At 40.6% G+C, this 22,871-nt stretch overlaps 1 protein-coding gene across 6 annotated transcripts in view; it reads left to right on the top strand.

The window, feature by feature from the left end:
- rapgef2b (Rap guanine nucleotide exchange factor 2b) overlaps positions 1-22,871 on the top strand; it is a 660,162-nt gene that overhangs the window by 533,976 nt on the left and 103,315 nt on the right. For all 6 annotated transcript variants that reach the window (XM_068041792.1, XM_068041802.1, XM_068041811.1 and 3 more), the window contains 4 exons: positions 3,702-3,859; positions 12,071-12,311; positions 13,060-13,443; positions 22,643-22,854. In XM_068041792.1, coding sequence (XP_067897893.1) covers positions 3,702-3,859; positions 12,071-12,311; positions 13,060-13,443; positions 22,643-22,854 — 995 coding nt within the window. The remainder of the gene's footprint in view (positions 1-3,701; positions 3,860-12,070; positions 12,312-13,059; positions 13,444-22,642; positions 22,855-22,871) is intronic.

Raw genomic sequence — 22,871 nt, 5'->3', positions numbered from 1 at the left:
ATTTAAAACATTCATTTGTGATCAATCTTAATGATCCCCATTATTTTCAGAGTTTCTAGCATATTTGTAATTTAATGAAATAATTGTGAAATTTGCATTAAATATTAGAACTGAGGATTCCATTCTAAAACTGTTTCTTTTGAAAACCTACATTGATTTGTGTTATAAAATATTTCTAACTAGTATTTTTTTTCCAAGTTCAAAGTGAATAATTTTTTTTTACATAATTTATGTAGAATTTCAAGGCTTACGTGTATGTTTTGCTTCTTTTATTTTCTCAATTTTGTCCTCCATCTCCCTCCCTTCTTTGAAGGTGCCATTGATCCTCACATTGGCTATTCTTCTGTCAGCCTAAAGAGTGAGACAGGTGGTTTATAAACTGGAATATCATTGTTTTTATCTGATGTCCACACATCTGTCAATTTCAGCATTGAAAAGAGTTACTGACAGTGGAAAGTCTAGGGAATTGTTCTCCATTCTGCTAGTCAAGAAGCACTGAAGCTAGTAGCCACTTTTCTTGGAAAATTATAAATTTATTTACCTAGGAATTAAAAAGCAATACAAGTTAACTGTGGACACGAAATTGAAGGAAGTGACCATAAGTACATTATATTGCAGATATTGTGGATGTATCGTTCTTTCTCTTTCCTTCTTTCCTTCCTTCCTTTCCTTCTTTCTTTCCTTCCTTCTTTCCTCCTTTCCTTCTTTCTTTGGCCTCCTTGTCTCAAGAAACAATGGGTAAGTGCCGAGAGCTGGTCAGAGGCGCTACAGATAAAATTGGTTGTTGGGGCTGTTACATAATTGGCTCTCTCCTTGCGCTTCTGTCTTTTTTCCTGCCAACTGCTAAGTCTCTTCGACTCACCACTCTTTAGCCCCACCTTTATGGCTGTCCGCCAGCTCTGGCGATCACTGGCAGCTGACCCCCATGACTTGTGATCAATGTCACAGGACTTCATGTCGCGTTTGCAGACGCCTTTAAAGTGGAGACTTGGGCGGCCGGTGGGTCTGATACCAGTGACCAGCTCGCTGTACAATGCATCTTTGGGGATTCTGCCATCTTCCATGCAGCTCACATGGCCAAGCCATCTCAAGCGCCGCTGGCTCAGTAGGGTGTATATGCTGGGGATGTTGGCCGCCTCAAGGATGTATCAAAGTAGGAAAAAGTAATGAATGTAATGCTAGTAATGACTTTGCAAGTATGAATTAAAAATTGTTGAAAGTTCAAAAGAAACAGAATCAGATATGCCTGCCATAAAAAATAAACAAAGCAATGGGGTTCGTTTCTAGAGGAATAGAATTCAAAAGTAGGCAAGTTATTTTAAACTTATATAAAACCTTGGTCAGACCATACTCAGTTCTGGTCTCGATTTACAAAAAAGAGATAGAGACACTGGAGAAGGTGCAAAAATTATTTACAAGGATGATACTAGAACTGAGAGGTTAAAGCTCTCAGGAAATACTGAACCAGCTGGGGTTGTTTTTCTCCAGAAAAGAGAAGGCTGAGAGTTGATTTGATGGAGCTGTTCAAAATTGTGAAGAGATTTGATGGGGCAGATGTAGAGAACATGTTTGCATTTGTGAGAGACTCTATAACTAGGGACTATAAATATAAAATGAGCATTAATAAATTCAAAATTGAAGTCAGGAGAAACATTATTACTCAGAGTGGTTAGAATGTGGAACTTGCTACCGTATGGAGTAGTTGAGCAAATAGCTCACATGTATTTAAGGGGAGGCTAGGTATGGACATGAGGCAGAAAGGAATAGAAGGATACATTGATGAGTGAGATCAGGTAAGCTAAGAGGAAGCTCTTGTGGAGCATAAAGACTGGTATCCTGTTCGCAATCTTGGTGTCATATTTGACCCGACATATCCACACCATCACTACGACTGCCTATTTCCCCCTCCGTAATATTGCCAAACTCCACCCCACCTCAGCTGATATACTGCTGAACCCTCATCCATGCCTTTGTTACCTCAAGACTTCACTATTCGAACCCACTCCTGGTCATTTTACACTTCCTAAACTTGAGGTCATTCGAAACGCCACTGCCTACCTCGTATCAAGTCCCATTGACCCTTGTGCTCACTGACCTATGTTGGCTCCCAGTTAAGCAGCCTGTTATGGCTAGGTGAGGAGGAGGTCTCAGGCTCCCCTTTTGCCCCTTCTCTGGTTTGACCGCAACAGGGTTTATCCTTTTTTTAACACAGTGGTTGAACTTAGCACCTCCGTGAGCACTTGCTCCTGTTCCTCTAATGTAATTGCAAAAGAACTGATCAGACAGTTTTCTTTAGTTTAAGCTAGAAATATATAAGTTTATTATTCTTAACACTCTACCCCGGTTAAAATTACTAAAAATGTGCTACACATTCACACGAGAGTCACACACACACTCACAGACACAAATAGATTATAGAAGGAAAACAGATTCGGTGGTTGGATTAAAGTCTGGAATAAATGGAATTTAAATACAGTTTTAAATCTCAAGTCCTCAGCTGAAATTGTATTCCTGAAGTCCTCACTGGGCCACGTGCACGGTGGTGGGCTTCCTTCTCTCAGGGCTGCTGAAGGCAGAAGAGGGGTTTGATTCATGTCCCCTGGTTGCTGGCTATGGCGGTCTGTAGGCTTAAGGGCTTTTATAGTTGCAGCTGGGTTTTCTCTTGATCTTTACTGGGGAGAGGGAGAGAGAGACCTCCTTCGTTGATGGCTTTTCAGTTACTCTTGTCTGCTTTCTGTTTGACAAAGCTTAATCTCTCCAGAGCTGCGCGGGCAGTCACTTGATACCATCAAGCCCCTTTCTTGTTTTAATGAGGTCTTTCTGGAATCTTTCCTGAGATTCAAGGTGCTGCACCTCAAACTGTCCAGTCACACTTGAAGGTGGGGGTTGGCTCTTTCAAACTTAATGGGTGTGGATGGCCTTGAAGACTGTGTTGATAAGGCCATTCCAGGTAATTTAATCACCGAGAGCATCCCATTGTTCTAGCTAAGTTGAATCAGAATTGTCGTCTCATGTCTGATCTTTTGTTGTTTTAAATGAAAATTGCAGTGGCCATCTTGGCTGCCAGTTTACTTTTTAAAAACGTTACTTGCAAGAATTTCTAGTAAAAGTCAAATGCAAAGTTCCAACCAATGAAATTAATATTTCCCATTTGGCATATAGGGTTTTCACGACACAACCCCTCAATTTTAAAAACTTCATTATTGTTTCAAATCCCTCCATGGAACCGTTCTTCCCTATTTCTGTAATCTCCTGCAGCCCCACAACCCTCCAAGATATCTGCACTGCTCTAATTCTGGCCTCTTGAGCATCCTCGATTTTAATCACTCCAACATTGATGTACGTGCCTTCAGCCGTTAAGGCCTCAAGCTTTGGAATTCCCTCTCTAAATCTCTCTGCTTCTCTACCCCTCTTTACTGCCTTAAGATGCCCTTAAAATCTATCTGTTTCACCAAGTTTTTGGTCATCTACCCAAATATCCCCTTACGTGGCTCTGTTTTTGCTTTATAATGTTCCCTGTGAAATGCCTTGAGATGTTTTACTATGTTAAAGGTGATATATAATTATAAGCTGCTGTTGGGCCAAATGGTGTGTTGCTGTGCAGTAGATACTATGAGATATGTTCTTTGTACAGCATGTTTGTGATTTAAGATTAGCAATATTGATCCAGTATTTACTATTGTCTCTTTTGCTTCTTACAGTGATATTGGTATTGGTCAGTCCCAGGACGACAGCATAGTAGGGTTGAAACAGTCTAGACATATTGCACCTGCACTGCCTGTAAGTGGCACCTTATCGTCCAGTAATCCTGACCTGTTGCAGTCTCACCATCGTATTCTTGATTTTAACACCACACCAGGTGAGTGTTCGTTTATTCCAAAATGTGATTACTGTTTGTTCTATCAGTTAGATAGCTGTTCTATATGCATTCTGTCATGCTTTTGTGAGGGGGAAGAAATCTTGTTCTGTATTTATTCTTCACGGTACATAGAAATAGTTTTTTTCAATTAATGGCTATCAATATCATCCAGTTTAACATAGTGTTTGCAAGAGAGAAACGCGAAACAGCTTCTAAGATTCTAGAATTAGGTATGGCTGACTTCAATGTGATGAGACAGAGACTTTCCACAGTAAACTGGGAAAGTCTGTTAATGAGTAAAATGGTAAATCAATGGGAGGTGTTCAGAAAAGAATTTACCACGATGCAGAACCAGTTTATACCCCTAAGTGGCAAGAGCTCTACTTGCTAAACAAAACAGCCACGGCCAACAAAAGAGGTGAGAGATAACATAAAGCTCAAAGAAAAAGCATACTAAAATGCAAAAAATAACACAGATCTTGGGGAAATAGGAAAGATACAAAGAACAGCAAAGGGTGACCAAACAGATATCAAGAGCTACAATAAGGGAGCATGAAAAGAAACTTGCACGAGGGATCAAAATCAACAACTTTTTACAATTATATGAGGATAAGAATCATAGAATGGTTACAACACAGAATGAGGCCGGCTCTGCGAGAGCAACTCAGCTGATCCCACTCCCCTGCCTTTTTCCCATAGCCATGAAAATCTTTTCAATTCAGATAATTATCCAATTCCCATTTGAAAGCCACAATTGAATCTTCCTCCACACAGTCTTGGGCAGTACATTCCCAGATCCTAACCACTCAGTGTGTAAAAATGTTTTTCCTCATGTCACCTCTGGTTCTTTTGCCAGTCACTTTAAGTCAGTGTCCTCTAGTTCCCAACCCTTCCACCAATGGGAACGGTCTCTCCCTATCTACTTGGTCCAGACCTCCCCTGATTTTGAACGCCTCTGTCATATCTCCTCTTAAACTCCTCTTCTCTAAGGAGAGCAACCTCAGCTTCTCCAATCTACTCTTGTAACTAAAGTTCCTTATCCCTGGAACCATTCTCATAATTTTTCTGCACCCTCTCCAATGCCCTCACATTCTTCCTAAAGTGTGATGCCCAGAATTGGACACAATACTTCAGTTGAGGCTGAACCAGTGTTTTATAAAAGTTCACCATAACTTCCTTGCTATTATACTCAATGCCTCGATTTATAAAGCTCAGAATCCTCTATGCCATATTAACCATTTTCGCAACCTACCCTGCCACCTTTAATGATTAGTGCACATATACCCCCATGTCCCTCTCCTCTTGTACCCCTTTAGAATTGTATCCTTTATTTTATATTGCCTTTCCTCATTCTTCCGACCAAAATACATCACTTCACAAGGTGGACAGGAGCAATGTGGGCCCCTTGAAAACAGTTAACAGTGATATTGTCAGTGAACATAAGGAAATGGTGGACATGCTGAATTGCATCAATATTTATAGTAGAGGAAGAGGTTAGTATGCCAGAACTCTCAAGGAAACTAACATTGAATCAGGGTTAGGGACTCACCAAAATTAACATGGGCAACATAACATTAATTAATATAATAATGGAACTAAAGAGTGACATGACCAGAACCAGATGGTTTCCATCCCAGGGTTTTAAAGGAAATCGATGAAAACATTGCAGATGCCCTAACTATACTGAATTTCTCTTGATTTGGGAACTGTTCCTTCAGGTTGGAAAATAACATATGTCACACCACTAATTAAGAAAGGTGAGAGAGGAAAACCAGGAAATTATAAACCAGTTAGCCTAACATCTGTTGGGAAATTACTTGAGTCTATAATTAAGGATAGGGTGACTGAACACCTTGAAAATTTTCAGCTGATCAGAGAGAGACAGGTGGATTTGTAAAGGGTAGGTCATGCCCGATGAACCTGAATGAATTTTTTGAAGAAGTGACTAAAGTATTGGTCGGGCAAATGTCTATGGATATTATTTATATGGACTTCCAGAAGTCATTTGATAAAATCTCTCATAGGCTGTTAAAGTTTTGAAGCCCATGGAATTGAAGGCAAATTATTGACCTGGTTCAGAGCTGTACTCCAGTTGGCAGGTTGTGACAAGTGGTGTTCTGAAGGGATCTATATTGGGGCCTCAACTATTCACGGCATTTATTAACAATTTAGATGATGGGATAGGAAGCCACGTATCTCAAGAAGATAGGTGGCACTGTAAGCAGTGTAGATGGAAGCATAACATTACAAGAAGTTGTTAAATAAAAATGGGAAGAACTGTGGCAAATGGATTTCAATGTACGTAAATGTGGGGCCATCCACTTTGGACCTAAAAATGATAGAACAGGATACTTTCTAAATGGTGAAAAGCTAGAAACAGCAGAGATCTAAAAAGAGACTCGGGTCCAGGTACATAGATCATTAAAATGCAATGTACTGGTAAAGAAAATATTTAGTAAGGTTATGCAATGTTGATCTTTACATCTGGAGGACTAGAATACAAGCTTCAACTATCAAAATCCTTGGTTGAACCACAGCTGGAGTACTGTTACTTGCTCTGGGAACTACAGCTCAGGACAGATAGCTTTGGAGGGAATGCAGCGTAGATTTTGCAGAATGATACCTGGGCTCCATTGGCTAAATTACAAGGAGGGATTCACAAACTAGGGCTGTATCCCTAGAATTCAGAAAGTTAGGGGTAATTTAATTGAAGTTTTCAAGATATTAAGGGGAACAGATATGGTAGAGAGGGCAAAAATATTTTCACTGGTTGGGGAGTCTAGGACTAGGTGAAAACTTAGAGCCAGACCGTTCAGGAGTGAAATTAGGAAACACTCCTACATGCAAAGGGTGGTAGAAGTTTGGAACTCTTCTGCAAATTGTTGCTAGATCAATTTTAAATTTGAGATTAATAGATTTTTGATCTCCAGCGGTATTAAGGGATATTGGGCAACGGCCATATTACGGAGTTAGGTTGCAGATCAGCCATTGAATGGAGGAACGGGCTTGAATGCTTAAATGGCCTATTCGTGTTCCTATCTTCCTAAATTACTGGCTAAGTACAGCAAACTTGCTACTGGATAAATATTGGAATTTGTAATAGTCCCTTACTGAAATAAATTGGGTATTATAGTTGAATGATAATATGGTTTTCATCTCTTATCTGTAGGGGAAAATTCCTCTGAAATTTCAGTTACAATTTAAGCACTGATAATACCTATTATCTGCCACTTTTGTAGTGGCCTGCTATTTTATAGTGCAGTGATCCTTTATGAAATTGTTCTGTGGAAATAAACTCCTGTTTCTGGAGTTTGAACAAGGAGGTTAAAAATAGCATGGTGTGGTCTAAGTTAGAAGCAATTTTAAACAAAATCACTTGATATTGATTGATTTTTAATCCTGAAGCATGAATACAAGCAAGTGTCATTTATCTGCATAATGAAATACCCCACGCATTCAATTATAACCAGAGCATGCATTCCTGACAGCCCATTTCTTGCCAGACCTGTAAATGCTTCACTCCTGGTTTTAAAAAAAATACTATGGCTCACTTTCTCGAAATTTGATCAACGTACTATATAGAAAGCACATGATTTACACTGTTTTATATTTTCACTTTTCCTCAATTGAATTTCATGAACACCATGAATGACCCTGATAATCACTCTCTCTACCATGCCAACTACTGTTTCTGCTAATTTTAATCTGCCATTTCTTGCAGCCCTGACAGGACCAGCCCTCAAAACTGCTCCTTCCAGCTGATTACTTTGGGTGTCCTGTTGACTCCATTATTATATTTAGGTTGGGGTGGGGTGAGGGTAACAATATGACTGAGAGCTACGATGGAATATATTTTGGGAGTTTGTCAGAATTAAAATAGTAAGTACCTGTGTTATTGAAACTGCATATGGACTATCCTCCATCTGCACTGCAACAGAATGAAAGCCATCATGACCGAATCAAAGCAGTCATGACTTATCAGCACATTTACCACAGAAGGCAGCTATTCGGTTGTCACATCATTGTGGCTTTCTGCAAGAGCAACTCACGTAGTCCTACTCTCAATATTGTGTTCAGTTCAGGTCGCCTCATTATAGGAAGGATGTGGAAGCTTTAGAGAGGGTGCAGAGGAGATTTACCAGGATACTGCCTGGACTGGAGGGCATGTCCTGCGAAGAAAGATTGAGGGAGCTAGGGCTTTTCTCATTGGAGCGAAGAAGGATGAGAGGTGACTTGATAGAGGGGTACAAGATGATGAGAGGCATAGATAGAGTGGATAGCCAGAGACTTTTTCCCAGAGTGGAAAGGGCTATCACCAGGGGGCATAATTTTAAGGTGATTGGAGGAAGGTTTCGGGGAGATGTCAGAGGTAGGTTCTTTACACAGAGAGTGGTGGGTGTGTGGAATGCACTGCCAGCGGTGGTAGTAGAAGCAGATACATTAGGGGCATTTAAGCGACTCTTGGATAGGTACATGGATGATAGTAGAATGAAGGGTAGGTAGTTAGTTCGATCTTAGAGTAGGTTAAAGGTTCGGCACAACATCGTGGGCTCTAGCAGCGGTCATAACAACATTCTGGAATCCTTCTGCTTCGGTGGATCTTCTTGGGAATCTGTGCAATGAGGCATTGTGGACTCTGACCTTTAACCCTTTTTGGCCATCAGGCCACCTTCGTGTTTGGTCTGATAGTGGCCCAGACCTTGTTATATCAGTTGCTAGTCTATTCTAGTTGGGACTTAAGTGATAGGATACCTGCCAGTAATTATGAAAAAATGCTATGAAAAGTTCTATTCATTTTAGTTATTATCTCCTTGTGCAAGCCACGTGGATTTTGTACAAAAAATGATTCTTTGTTAGATTTGCTGAAGGTTATCAGGGTTCGCCATTCTTTTGTGCTGAAACAGAATATATTATTCATCTCACAGAAACTGAGGCTTTAAACAATTACCTTATTAAAGCTACATTCAAGCTATATAATTGGAACAAAGACACAATTTGTACAAAGACATAACTCAATCAAGATTTTAAGATTAATTGTGACTGACTGATTACTTGTAACACGTTAGTGTAAAATATAACTGACTCCTTTAACTAATGTGTTAGTATCAGCTCAAAGGATAAAGTAAAGCTAATTATAACCACCCCAAAACTACCTACGTTTATATCAGTGTCCTCTGGTTCTCTGCCCTTCTGCCGGTGGGAACAATTTCTGTCTATCTACTTTGCCTAGACCGCTCATGATTTTGAACACCTCTATCAAATCTCTAAGGAAAACAACCCCAGGATCTTAAATCTGTTCACGTAACTGAAGTCTCAGATCACTGGAACCATTCTCGTAAATCTTTTCTGCACGCTGTCCAAAGCCTTTGCATGCTTTCTGAAGTGTGGTGCCTAGAATTGGACACACAACTCCAGTTGAGGCGGAACTTGTCGTTTATAAAGGCTCTTCATAACTTCCTTGGTTTTGTACTCTGTCTCTATTTATAAAGCCTAAGATCCTGTATGCCTTTTTAACTACATTCTCAACCTGCTCTGCCACCTTCAATGATTTGTACACATATACGCCCCAGGTTTGTCTGTATATTCACCCCCTTTGAATTTCACCCTTTATGTTATATTGTCTGTCCTTGTTCTTCCTACTAAATCACTTCACACTTCTGTGCATTAAATTTCACCTGCCACCTGTCTGCCCAACCCACCAGCCTGTCTATGCCCTTTTGAAGTCTATCCTCTTCACAGTTCACAGTTTTGTGGCATCTGAAAGTTTTGAAAATGTGCCCTGTACATCCAACTCTTGGTCATTAAATATAAACACTACAAACAGCATGCTATAGACAAAGCAAAATGATCCCAGATCAGATGGAAGGTCATCGACCTGAAAAGTTAGACTGGATTTTACCCACCCCATTGGGTTGTGTGGTGGGGGGATGGAAAATGCCTCCAGGAGAGGGCTGCCACACACCCTGAAGCTGGGAGGACCCAGCCCGATATTACCGGCAACAGCAAGGCCTCGTGGCAGCCCCTCTGCCGCTTGGTGATGGTACCCAATTTGAATATTTAAATAAATTAAAATGATTGATTTAATTTAGCTCCCATCGTCGCATGATGTCATAGAGAGATACAGCACTGAAGCAGGCCCTTCGGCCCACCAAGTCTGTGCCGATCATCAACCACCCATTTATACTAATCCTACATTAATCCCAAACAAAAACAAGAAATGCTGGAATCACTCAGCAGGTCTGGCAGCATCTGTGGAAAGAGAAGCACAGTTAACGTTTCGGGTCAGTGACCCTTCTTCGGAACCCTTCAGCATCCGCAGTATTTTGCTTTTATTAAAGTAGAACTTTAGTTTGACATTAAATTTATTAGATTTTCCAAGAGGTACGCTTGACAAGTCATCGAATTATTTTATGGCAAATTTGACCTCATCTCAGCTCCTTGTTGCGTTACAAACTTTTGTCTACTTTGTTACCCTTCATCTACAAGAGTATATAGCAAATTTAAATTTAGAGACAATATTGCTATGACCTTCTTAAAACTAGATGATTTCTCCAGTGTAGTTAAAAATGAGTTTTACTAAATGCAAATCAGAATGCATATGATGCTAAAATTGCAAGGGGGTAGCATAGACAATATGGCTTTGGTGTTTTATTAAGTCTACTACCAAATTTTAGTTGGGCAGTCAAGATTACTTTAATGGTCCAGATTTTGCAGTCAGCGGCAAAGGAATGGCACTTAACTTTCATTACATTTACAGCTGCCTACAAATCTTCTGTGTATTTTTGATGGTAACTTATGGTTATCAGGGAATCTTTTCAGCGCAGCACCCTCTACAGGGACATGTGACGTGTGAGCAGGGCAAACAACAGTGTGTCGTGTTCATCCAATGAGATTAAAGAATCCTCACTGATACACAGTGGCGCAGTGGTTAGCACCGCAGCCTCACAGCTCCAGGGACCCGGGTTCGATTCCGGGTACTGCCTGTGTGGAGTTTGCAAGTTCTCCCTGTGTCTGCGTGGGTTTTCTCCGGGTGCTCCGGTTTCCTCCCACAAGCCAAAAGACTTGCAGGTTGATAGGTAAATTGGCCATTATAAATTGTCACTAGTATAGGTAGGTGGTAGGGAAATATAGGGACAGGTGGGGATGTTTGGTAGGAATATGGGATTAGTGTAGGATTAGTATAAATGGGTGGTTGATGTTCGGCACAGACTCGGTGGGCCGAAGGGCCTGTTTCAGTGCTGTATCTCTAATCTAATCTACATGCAATCTAAAGCAGGAAGAATAAATTAGGATAATTACTTCAATGTAAAATCATGTACAGAAAGTGAAATAAAGTGAGGGAAAGATGGAATTGAGAGAGAGATAACAGACAAGGAAAAAGTAAAAGCACGTGTTTTTTTGTAACTGAAGGAATGAGATTCCATGCTTGTAAATTTTCAGTGCTTGACAGGCTGTTTGGCAGTAACAAAGGTTTGTCATGCTGTTAGAATTTCATTTTTACCTGGATGCATGGACCCTTTTTCTGGCATGTTTATTGGGTAACTAGTGGTTAACTACAGAAACCTCACGCCCTTCATGTATTTTAATGTTGAGTCTATCAGTGAACTATTGATGTAGTGGAACTTGTGGAGGAATAGGGTAAATCGGACACAAAATACCGGATTTCTATGTTTAAATGCACATATGCTGACACCAGAAGTCCCTATTTGATTTACTCCATAATAATGGTGAGAGCTGATATTCTCACCATTGTTCTTAATGGAAAATCCAGGCCATTATGTATTGGAGATTGGGTCTTTATCAAAATATTATATGTAAAGAATAAGTTTACAAGAATAAATTGTTCTGTTTCCAACAAAAAATTATCTAAAACAAAATATTTTTATTTGCAGATATCGAGGTAGCAGCTAAATAATGCATTAGTTATTGAAGGTTATCAGGAAATGAAAAGATTTTAAGTGGAATATTTACTCCCATTACCTCATTGTGTCTTGAACTAATAAACTGATGTTGTCTTTGTCCTGTTTGTAAGTGCTTACTAATGAGCAAGAAGAAAATAATATTGTTGGACAATATATAATAGCGTGGGGCAGGCTTGATGAATCGGCTAGTTTTTTCCTGCCAGTTGATTTCATATGTTTGTATAATCTTACTAAAGTAGTCTTTCTTTATACTACCCAAATGTTCGGTTTGTTTTGTTTTTTTGAGCAGAGCTACCAGATCAAGTTTTAAGAGTTTTCAAGGCAGATCAACAAAGTCGCTACATCATGATCAGCAGAGATACCACTGCAAAAGAAGTGGTAATTCAGGCACTTCGAGAATTTGCAGTGACTGCTGCTCCTGAATCATACTCACTATGTGAAGTCTCCGTCACTCCTGAAGGCGTGATCAAACAAAGACGACTTCCAGATCAGCTATCAAAACTCGCTGACCGAATCCAACTTAGCGGCAGGTAAAGAAGTCTAAATTGCCAGAATCCATGTTCTTACAGGGAAAGCAATTAATATAAGCTTGACATTCTTCACTTTGTTATATTTGAATGAGAAAACATCAAGTTTCAAGTTACATTTAGAGCATTATAGGTGGAATGCATGTGAGCATAGCAGTATGTCAACCTCTGAATCAAATTGGTCACTACTTTGGGTGAATTTCTTTTCAATTTTTAAAAAATCATTTTGTAAAGTTTTCTTCCCCACTGCCCCCCCCCCCCCTCACCCATTAGTTAATTTGCTCCCAGCTCTCTGTTCAGGGACTGACCACTGTGAGTTGCATGGAAGCGCAGGAGTTCGTTTACTCCTTGATGTTTTTGTTGGGCCTGCCCGCTCTTGGAATTCAAATTCAGTTTGGGAACCTTCCATGGCGAAGGTTGCAAACATCAGACAGTCTGTTACTGCTGTTGTTGCACATGAAAATGTATGGTTGTAAATCCATTTTGGGATAGAATAGTGGGTAATTTGAGAAATTTCTAAGAGATTTATGCAAGGATATTAAGAGCATCGTAGGAAGTCCTGTTACTGCTAACCTATTGATCTGAACGTAGTGCAAAGAAAATAAGATGGGGAGGGGGACAGCTAATTGCTTGCTGCTACAAAGTAAATTGAAAACAGAAACATTTTAAGTGCCTGGAATAAGTCTGATCAGTGTTGTTGAGTTCTTTTCCTTTCAGTTAATGTAGCATTGATTATTTTTTCCTTCCTAAGGTACTATCTGAAGAACAACATGGAGACAGAGACACTGTGCTCAGATGAAGATGCTCAGGAATTGCTTCGGGAGAGTCATATCACACTACTGCAACTAAGCATGATTGAAGTTGCCACCCAGCTCTCCATGAGGAACTTTGAACTATTTCGTAATATTGAACCCACAGAGTACATAGATGACTTGTTCAAACTTAAGTCAAAAACTGATTGTGTCAGTCTTAAGAAATTTGAGAACATTATCAATCAGGAAACATTCTGGGTTGCAACAGAGATCCTTAGAGAGCCAAACCAACTGAAAAGGATGAAGATAATTAAACACTTTATCAAGATGGCACTGCACTGTAGAGAATGCAAGAACTTTAACTCCATGTTTGCAATTATCAGGTAAAAATATAGAGCAGTAAGATCAACTTTTACTTTAAAAAGTATTTTTAATCACTTTTAATTCTAATAATGGGTAAAAGTTTCGAATTACCTTTTGCTGTAAATGGAACGCAAGTTCAATAAATGTTCAATTATGGTACACAATCCAAGTTTTTATCATAGAAGTTTAGAGAAAATGTACCCCTACCCAACTATCTTTGGCTTTAGAACTGTTGACTCAGTATTCAGCCATGAAGTGTTGAAGTATCTACCATGCAGCAGAGAACCTTAAGATGGTTGAAAGATGATGTGGTATATGGCAATAGGGACTCTGGAGGCAAATGCAACTGGAAGACAAATTGCATTTATATAGTGGCTTTAATATGGAAGAGTATCCCAAGGCACTTAAGCAAAGTGTAATCAGAAGCAAACCTGCCATCCTCATGCAGACTGGCCATTATGTGACTGCTGACCCACACCAACTGCACCTTCTCAGGGTATCTACGAATGGGCCAGTCTTGCCAGTTGTCCACATCCTGAGAATCAATTAAAAGAAGGATGCCAAGCCAAAGAAGGTATTAGGAAGCGTGACTATAAACTTAATCAAAGAGGAAGGTTTTTAAGGAGAGTCTTAAAGGACAAGAAGGCTGTGGAGAGGCAGAGAGGTTTAGAAGTGAATTCCAGATGCCTGAAAGCACGACCGCAATGTTAAAGCAAAGGTAAGGATTGCATATGAGGTAAATGTCAGAAGAATGCATAGTTCTCGGTGGGATGAGGGGATGTGGTTGTAGGGCTGGAAAATATTTTGGAGGGTTAAGACGGTGGAGGGACATTAAACACAAGAATGAGAGTTTAAACTTTGTAGAGTTTTATCAGTCACTGAGCTTTAAATAGAAGACAAATCATGAAAAAAGCCTAACATCCACCCTGCGCAAGGGATGCAGAGACAGAAGGAAAACACAAAACGTGGTGTACAACTGTGGAAAACACAGTATACAAAATAAAAGTATAAAGGTAAAGAGATGCTTTAAAACTGGAATATGAGAGGAAACCCTTGTGTGATTCCATTCAAGCTGACAAGCGGAATTTACATTATGTTCAGGTCTTTTATCATGACACAGAAATTGCTTTATGTACAGTTTAAAAAACTGAGCAAAGGCTTGAACTGAAAATTGTAACAGTCTCAAAGTCACACTTAATCAATTGGTGGTTTAGCAGGAGCACAAGGCCTCTTAATACTATATTCAGAGAACTAGCATTTTTCTCAAACATCCTCTTTAGTGTTTTACAGGCGCATATGAATATTGATTTTCAATTTTGCTAGGTATTTTGTGATCATTGTAAACCTTGCAAGGCTTTATTGAATTCAACAGGGAGCAGATTATGAAAGGCGGGTGGAATGGTGCAGTTGGCCCAGTAATGAACCAACTAATAGAAACAAGAGTAGAAGGGGGCTAGGAAGAATGTAAAAATTAGGGAGAGGGAAGTAGCAGATGGAAAATAAGCCATGCTTGATATTTTACTCAACCTGAAATTAAGCATCTACTACATGGTATCTCTGCACATATGTAGAAGAAATCTGCAGCAGAACTGTAAATTTAAAATACATTCTTTTGCACGAGTTTGCTTTGCTAATCTGGCAACCTTGAACCATAACACAGTGCTAGGAGCATTTGAAAGAAATGAACATTCGTTAAAACTGGATTATGTAGAAGTTGCAACTGACATAGAGCCATTACGGCACAGAAGGCGGCCATTTGGCCCATTGAGTCAGTGCCAGCTCTCCGTAGAGCATTCCAGTCAGTCCCATTCCACTGCTCCATCCCCGTAATCCTGAAAGTTTATTTCCCTCGAGTGCCCATCTAATTTCCTTTTGAACTCATTCATCGTCTCTGCTTCCACCACCCTCAGAGGCAGCAATTTCCAGGTCATTACCACTCGCAGTGTAAAAAATGAATGGGGACATCAACCCTTCATCAGAAAATTCACTGACCTGAAACGTTAACTCTGCTTCTCTTTCCACGGATGCTGCCAGACCTGCTGAGCATTTCCAGAATTTCTTGTTTTTATTTCAGATTTCCAGCATCTGCAGTATTCTGCTTTTGCTTTTATATTACCATGAAATCTATATTGCCTCTTCCTATCTCTTCTGCCGAAATGTATCACCTCACCCTTCTCTGTATTAAATTCCATCTGCCACTTGTCTGTCCATTCTGCTAGCCTATCTATGTCCTGTTGCAGTCGATTTCTATCATCCTCACTGTCTGCCACACCTCCACATTTGGTATCATTGGCAAATTTTGAACTTTTACTCTGTCTTCCAATATCCAAGTCATTTAAATAAATCAAAGAAAGCAGTGGTCCTAGCACTGAACCTTGAAGAACACCACTGTCTGCCATCGTCCAGTCTGAAAAATAACCATTTACCAGACAAGGCTGAAGCATTTGCAGCCATCTTCAGCCAGAAGTGCCGAGTGGATGATACATCTCGGCCTCCTCCTGAGGTTCCAAGCATCACAAATACCAGTCTTCAGCCAATCTGATTTGCTCCACGTGATATCAGGAAATGGCTGAAGGCACTGGATACTGCAAAGGCTATGGGCCCTGACAACATTCCGGCTAGAGTACTGAAGATTTGTGCTCCAGAAGTAGCTGTGCGGCTAGCCAAGCTCCTCCAGTACAGCTACAACACTGGCATCTACCCGGCAATGTGGAAAATTGCCTAGGCATGTCCTGTACACAAAAAGCAGGACAAATCCAACTCGGCCAAATACCGCCCCATCAGTCTACTCTCAATCATCAGTAAAGTGACGGAAGGGGTCATCGACAGTGCTATCAAACGACACTTGCTCAGCAATAACTTGCTCACTGACGGTCAGTTTGGGTTCCACCAAGGCCACTCAGCTCCTGACCTCATTACAGCTTTGGTCCAAACGTGGACAAAAGAGCTGAACTCCAGAGGTGAGGTGAGAGTGAGTGCTCTTGACATCAAGGCAGCATTTGACCGAGTATGGCATCAAGGAGCCCTGGCAAAACTGGAGTAAATGGGAATCGGGGAAAACTCTCCGCTGGTTGGAATCATACCTAGAACAAAGGAAGATGGTTGTGGTTTTTGGTGGTCAATCATCTCAGTCTCAGGACATCACAGCAGGAGTTCCTCAGGGTAATGTCCTGGCCCAAGCACCTTCAGCTGCTTCATCAGTGGCCTTCCTTCCATCATAAGGTCGGAAGTGGCGATGTTCGCTGATGATTGCACAATATTCAGCACCATTCGCGACCCCTCAAATACTGAAGCAGCCCGTGTTCATATGCAACAAGACCTGGACATCATCCAGGCTCTGACTGATAAATGATAGGTAGCATTTGCACCACATAAGTGCTAAGCAATGGCCATCTCCAACAAGAGAGAATCTAACCATCTTCCCTCAATGTTGAATGGCATTACCATCGCCGGATCTCCACTGTCAATATCCTTGGGGTTACCATTGACCAGAAACTGAACTGGACCAGCCACATAAATACTGTGGCTACAAGAGCAGATCAGGAGCAAGGAATTCTGTGGCGAGTAACTCATCTCCTGTCTCCCCAATGCCTGTTCACCATCTACAAGGCACAAATCAGGAATGTGATGGAATAGTCTCCACTTGCCTGGATGTGTGCAGCTCCAACAACACTCTAGAAGCTCAACACCATCCAGGACAAAGCAGCACGCTTGATTTCACCCCTCCACCACCTTGAACAATCGCTCCCTTCACCACCAATGCACAGTGGCAGCAGTGTGTACCATCTACAAAATGCACTGCAGCAACTTACCGAGGCTCCTTCGACAGTACCTTCCAAACCCAAAACCTCTACCACCTAGAAGGAGAAGGGCAGCAGATGCATGGGAACACCACCACACCTGCAAGTTCCCCTCCAAGCCACACACCATCCTGACTTGGTACTATATCACCATTCCTTCACTGTTTCTGGGTCAAAGTCCTGGAATTCCCTTCCTAACAGCACAGTTGCTATAACATCCCCCCCCCCCCCCTCCACCCCACAACCTCAGGGACCGCAGTGGCTCAAGAAGGCAGCTCACCACCACCACCTTCTCGAGGGCAATTAGGGATGGACAATAAATGCTGGCCTAGCCAGTGTTACCCACAACCCATGAACAAAAAAAACTTGCTGTTTTCTGTGCTTAAGCCAATTTTTTTTTTAATCCAAGCTGACACTGGCCCTCCCATTCCATGAGCCTCAACTTTGTTAACCAGCCTTTTAGGTGGTACTTTGTCAAACACTTTCTTAAAATACTTATAGACAAAATCCATTGCTTTCCCTTCATTAACCTTCTCTGTTATTTCATCAAAAAATTCAATTAGTCAAGCACGATCTGTCTTTTACAAATCTGCTTGCTCTCCTTTATTAACTCAAACCTCTCCCAAGTGCCTGTTGATTTTTTTTCCCCCTGATTATTGTTTCTAGAACCTTACCCACCACTGATGTTAAACTGACCAGTCTATAGTTACTAGGAATGTCCTTACACCCTTTCTTGAATAAGGGTGTCACGTTTGCCACTCCCCAATCCTGTTGCACCTCCTCTATCTAGGGACGATTGGAAGATAATGGCAAGTGTTTCCACTATCTCCAGTTCCATGTCGTTTAGCAACCTGCAGTGCAAGCCATCTGGACTAGGTGACTTATCCACTCTAAGCATAGCCAGCCTTTCCAGTACATCCTGCCTATCAATTTTTACCCGATCCATTATCTCTAACATTTTCGCTTCTACCAATATTTGTCAGTTTCCTCTTCTTTAGTAAACAAAGTACTCATTAAGTATTCTAACATTGCCCTGCACCTCTAAGCATGTGTCACTCTCTTTGTCCCTTACAGGACTCACCTCGTCTCTTACTTCCCACTCACTATTTACATGCTAATAGAAGATTTTTGGATTCCTTTTTATGTTATCTGCCATTCTACTCTCATATTCTCTTTTTTTTGCAGACTTGTTTTCCTCTTCACTTCCCCTCTCAATTCATTGTACTTGGCTTGGTTCTCACTTGAAGAATTCACCTGACATGCATCATTCACCTTTTTTCGTTTCATCATATTCTCTATCTCCCTCGACATCCAAGGAGCCCTGGCTTTAGTTTCCCTATCTTTCATCCTTGTTGGATTGTGCTTAGCCTGTACCTGAAACAACATCTCCTTAAAGATCACCCATTGTTCCGTTACTGTATTTCCTCTCAATTTTTGATTCCATTTTACCCTGGCCAGATGCCCTCTCATCCCCTTGAAGTTAGCCCTCTTCCAATTTAGAAGTTCTACTTTAGATTGTACCTTGTGTTTCTCCATTAATAATCTAAACCTTATGGTATGATAATAGCACTTACCCAAGTGCTCCCCCACAGACACTTGATCCACATGGCCCACCTCATTTCCCCAGGACCAGATCCAGGAATGCCTCCTTCCTAGTTGGACTGAGAACAGACTGAACAAGGAATTTCTCCTAGAACATAGAACATTACAGCGCAGTACAGGCCCTTCAGCCCTCGATGTTGCACCGACCTTTGAAACCATCTGACCTACACTATTCCATTTTCATCCATATGTCTATCCAATGACCACTTAAATGCCCTTAAAGTTGGCGAGTCTACTACTGTTGCAGGCAGGGCGTTCCATGCCCCTACTACTCTCTGTGTAAAGAAACTACCTCTGACATCTGTCCTATATCTATCACCCCTCAACTTAAAGCTATCTCCCCTCGTGTTTGCCATCACCATCCGAGGAAAAAGGCTCTCACTATCCACCCTGTCCAACCCTCTGATTATCTTATGTCTCTATTAAGTCACCTCTTCTCCTCCTCTCTAACGAAAACAACCTCAAGTCCCTCAGCCTTTCCTCGTAAGACCTTCCCTCCATACCAGGCAACATCCTAGTAAATCTCCTCTGCACCTTTTCCAAAGCTTCCACATCCTTCCTATAATGCGGTGACCAGAACTGCACGCAATACTCCAGGTGCGGCCGCACCAGAGTTTTGTACAGCTGCAGCATGACCTCGTGGCTCCTAAACTCGATCCCCCTACTAATAAAAGCTAACACACCATATGCCTTCTTAACAGCTCTATTAACCTGGGTGGCAACTTTCAGGGATTTATGTACCTGGACACCAAGATCTCTCTGCTCATCTACACTACCAAGAATCTTCCCATTAGCCCAGTATTCTGCAATCCTGTTACTCCTTCCGAAGTGAATCACCTCACACTTTTCCGCATTAAACTCCATTTGCCATCTCTCAGCCCAGCTCTGCAGCCTATCTATGTCCCTCTGTACCCGACAACATCCTTCGGCACTATCCACAACTCCACCGACCTTCGTGTCATCCGCAAATTTACTAACCCACCCTTCTACACCCTCATCCAGGTCATTTATAAAAATGACAAACAGCAGTGGCCCCAAAACAGATCCTTGCGGTACACCACGAGAAACTATACTCCAGGATGAACATTTACCATCAACCACCACCCTCTGTCTTCTTTCAGCTAGCCAATTTCTGATCCAAAGCACTAATTCACCTTCAATCCCATACTTCTGTATTTTCTGCAATAGCGTTATCAAACGCCTTACTAAAATCCATATACACCACATCCACGGCTTTACCCTCATCCACCTGTTTGGTCACCTTCTCAAAAAACTCAATAAGGTTTGTGAGGCACGACCTACCCTTCACAAAACCGTGCTGACTATCTCTAATGAACTTATTCTTTTCAAGATGATTATAAATCCTATCTCTTATAACCTTTTCCAACATTTTACCCACAACCGAAGTAAGGCTCACAGGTCTATAATTACCAGGGCTGTCTCTACTCCCCTTCTTGAACAAGGGGACAACATTTGCTATCCTCCAGTCTTCCGGCACTATTCCTGTCGACAATGACGACATAAAAATCAAGGACAAAGGCTCTGCAATCTCCTCCCTGGCTTCCCAGAGAATCCTAGGATAAATCCCATCTGGCCCAGGGGACTTATCTATTTTCACACTTTCCAAAATTGCTAACACCTCCTCCTTGTGAACCTCCTCCTGAACATATTTCAGAAATTCCTCCCCCTCCTGACTGTTTTTACTCTAACATTATCCCAGTTGATATTTAGGTAATTAAAGTCCCCCAGTATCACCATGCTAAAATTCTTTCATATCCCTGTGATTTCCCTGCAGATTTGCTCCTCTATCTCCCTCTCACTATTTGGAGGCCTATAGAATATCTCCAGTAGTGTGATCGTACCCTTTTTGCTTTTCAACTCTAACCAGATGGATCTTATCTTGTCCCATCAAGGACATCCTCCCTTTCCAACACTACAATGTCTTCCTCATCAGTATCACTATCCAAACTCCCTTGTTTCCTTTCTTCTCTTTTCTGAACACTTTGTATCCTTGAATATTAAGTACCCAGTCCTCACCATTTTTGCACCACGTTTCTGTTATTGCCACTACATCATATTCCCATACAACTATTTGTACTTGTAGTTCACCAGACTTAGTCACCACACTGCATTTACATGCATGCATGCTAAAACTGTCTTTGTATTTTTTGTAGACCTTCTTAGTCTGCTCCTATCTAATATGGTACTACTTCCTTCTCTAGTACTACCCAACACTCTCACTCCTTTATGTACCTTATTCCTCTTTTTCTACTTCTATATACTGGTGCTCAGCCCCTGCCAATTTAGTTTAAACCGTCCCCAATCACACTTGTGAATCTCCCTTCAAGGACATTGGTCCCAGTCCTGTTGAGGTGCAACCCATGCCTTTTGAATAGGTGCCTCCTGTCCCAGAACTGGTCCCAATATCCCAGAAATCTGTGAGTGTTCTCTGTGTTGTTTTTTAAATCATATATCACAAGGTGGAAAGGCATTGCAGTACTGTCGATTTTAACAGCAGTGTTACTTTGGCTTGAGGTTGCTCTGTCAAAAGAAAATTTAACCGCGTCACTTCTTTTCAAACTATTCTAATGTGAAGCTTGGGCATTAGTCATTCATCTGATGAGTGACATATTTTCCTTCAAATGATGACTTAATAGAATAATCTGAAGGAGTTGTAATTCTTCACTTACAAAGCCATGGTTAACCAACTTTGCTTAGGCAAATGTGTTTCTTAAAGTCAGAAATTAAATAATGACTATGATAAACATCTAAATGGAGGGCTATTAATGTATGTACCCTTTGCTTTAATATTGTAGGAAGAGGGAATTGGTGTTAAAAAGTGCCTTTTTAAATGTGAAATGTTATGCCTTTTCATTAAGTTTCAAAATCTTAATTCTGTATTGAACAGTAACAAAAGGTGACAAACGTTAAAGCACATTATTTATGGTTAGCACTCAAACCACTTGTGTATATTGTGCAAAGATTGCAATCATACTAGAGATCTTTAATGTACAAATTTTAATGATTCATAGAAATAGTAAATCTTGAAATAATTTACAAAATTTTTTCGTAATATATCTTATTATGAATAAAATATTTAGATTATGTAACTAGTTTCAATTACAAGAAAGGTGTCCTTAAATTGTAGTCCCAGTACTGGAATATTGTAGCGGCAAAGGATAAGTGGGTTAGACTAGCAAAGGGAGTTTCCTATAATCCCCTGTCCTTGCTGATAATGACAGTGACCCAAGGATATTAATAACCTTCATTCCTGAATTTCTGAATTAATTATATGTGAAAATGGAAAGGGGTGTATACAAATACATTTTCTTCTATTCAGTTAGAAGTATTAAAACTAGAGCTGGATAATACAAATAGAGAATATTTTTCTGCTTTAAACTCAACAATGTAACATTTATTTTAATCTATCTTGAAAAATATGAAATCATAAAGCTGTAAGTTGTGCTGTGGGTCTTATTCTGTTATAAGAATGCTCTATTTGTGAATGAAGAATGTTCCTGCAGGACATGTTCACAGGTTGTAATGCTAAATGTGTGCTACACCTTTTGCTGATTTGGTTTTGGCTACTGATACTGTGAAATGAATCTTACCGATGATCTTCATTTCAAACCATAATGTCATACATTCAATGGTTCCTATACAAAAAGAAGCAACAAAAGTTTGAAACATTAATTGAGAAAAAATGAAAGATGGCAAAATTTCAAATTAAGTTGGTGGTTTACTTCTCAAAAGACTGATTTAAATGTTGTTGTACGTAATACTTATTGTATTTTCTTTGTCTTCTCACAAAACCTAGTGGTCTATACCTTGCACCAGTGGCAAGACTGCGGAATACTTGGGAAAAACTTCCAAGCAAATATGAGAAGTTATTTCAGGACCTTCAGGATCTCTTGGATCCCTCTAGAAATATGGCTAAATATCGCAATGTTCTCAACAACCAGAACCTGCAGCCTCCCATTATTCCTCTCTTCCCTGTGATCAAGAAAGATCTGACATTCCTGCACGAAGGTAGCTCTGTTTAAAAA

This window comes from Heterodontus francisci, chromosome 1 (genome assembly GCF_036365525.1).
Source record: "Heterodontus francisci isolate sHetFra1 chromosome 1, sHetFra1.hap1, whole genome shotgun sequence".
Classification (NCBI taxonomy): domain Eukaryota; kingdom Metazoa; phylum Chordata; class Chondrichthyes; order Heterodontiformes; family Heterodontidae; genus Heterodontus; species Heterodontus francisci.
Note: the sequence above shows the minus strand (reverse complement) of the source record. Positions and strands in the feature narration are given on the sequence as shown.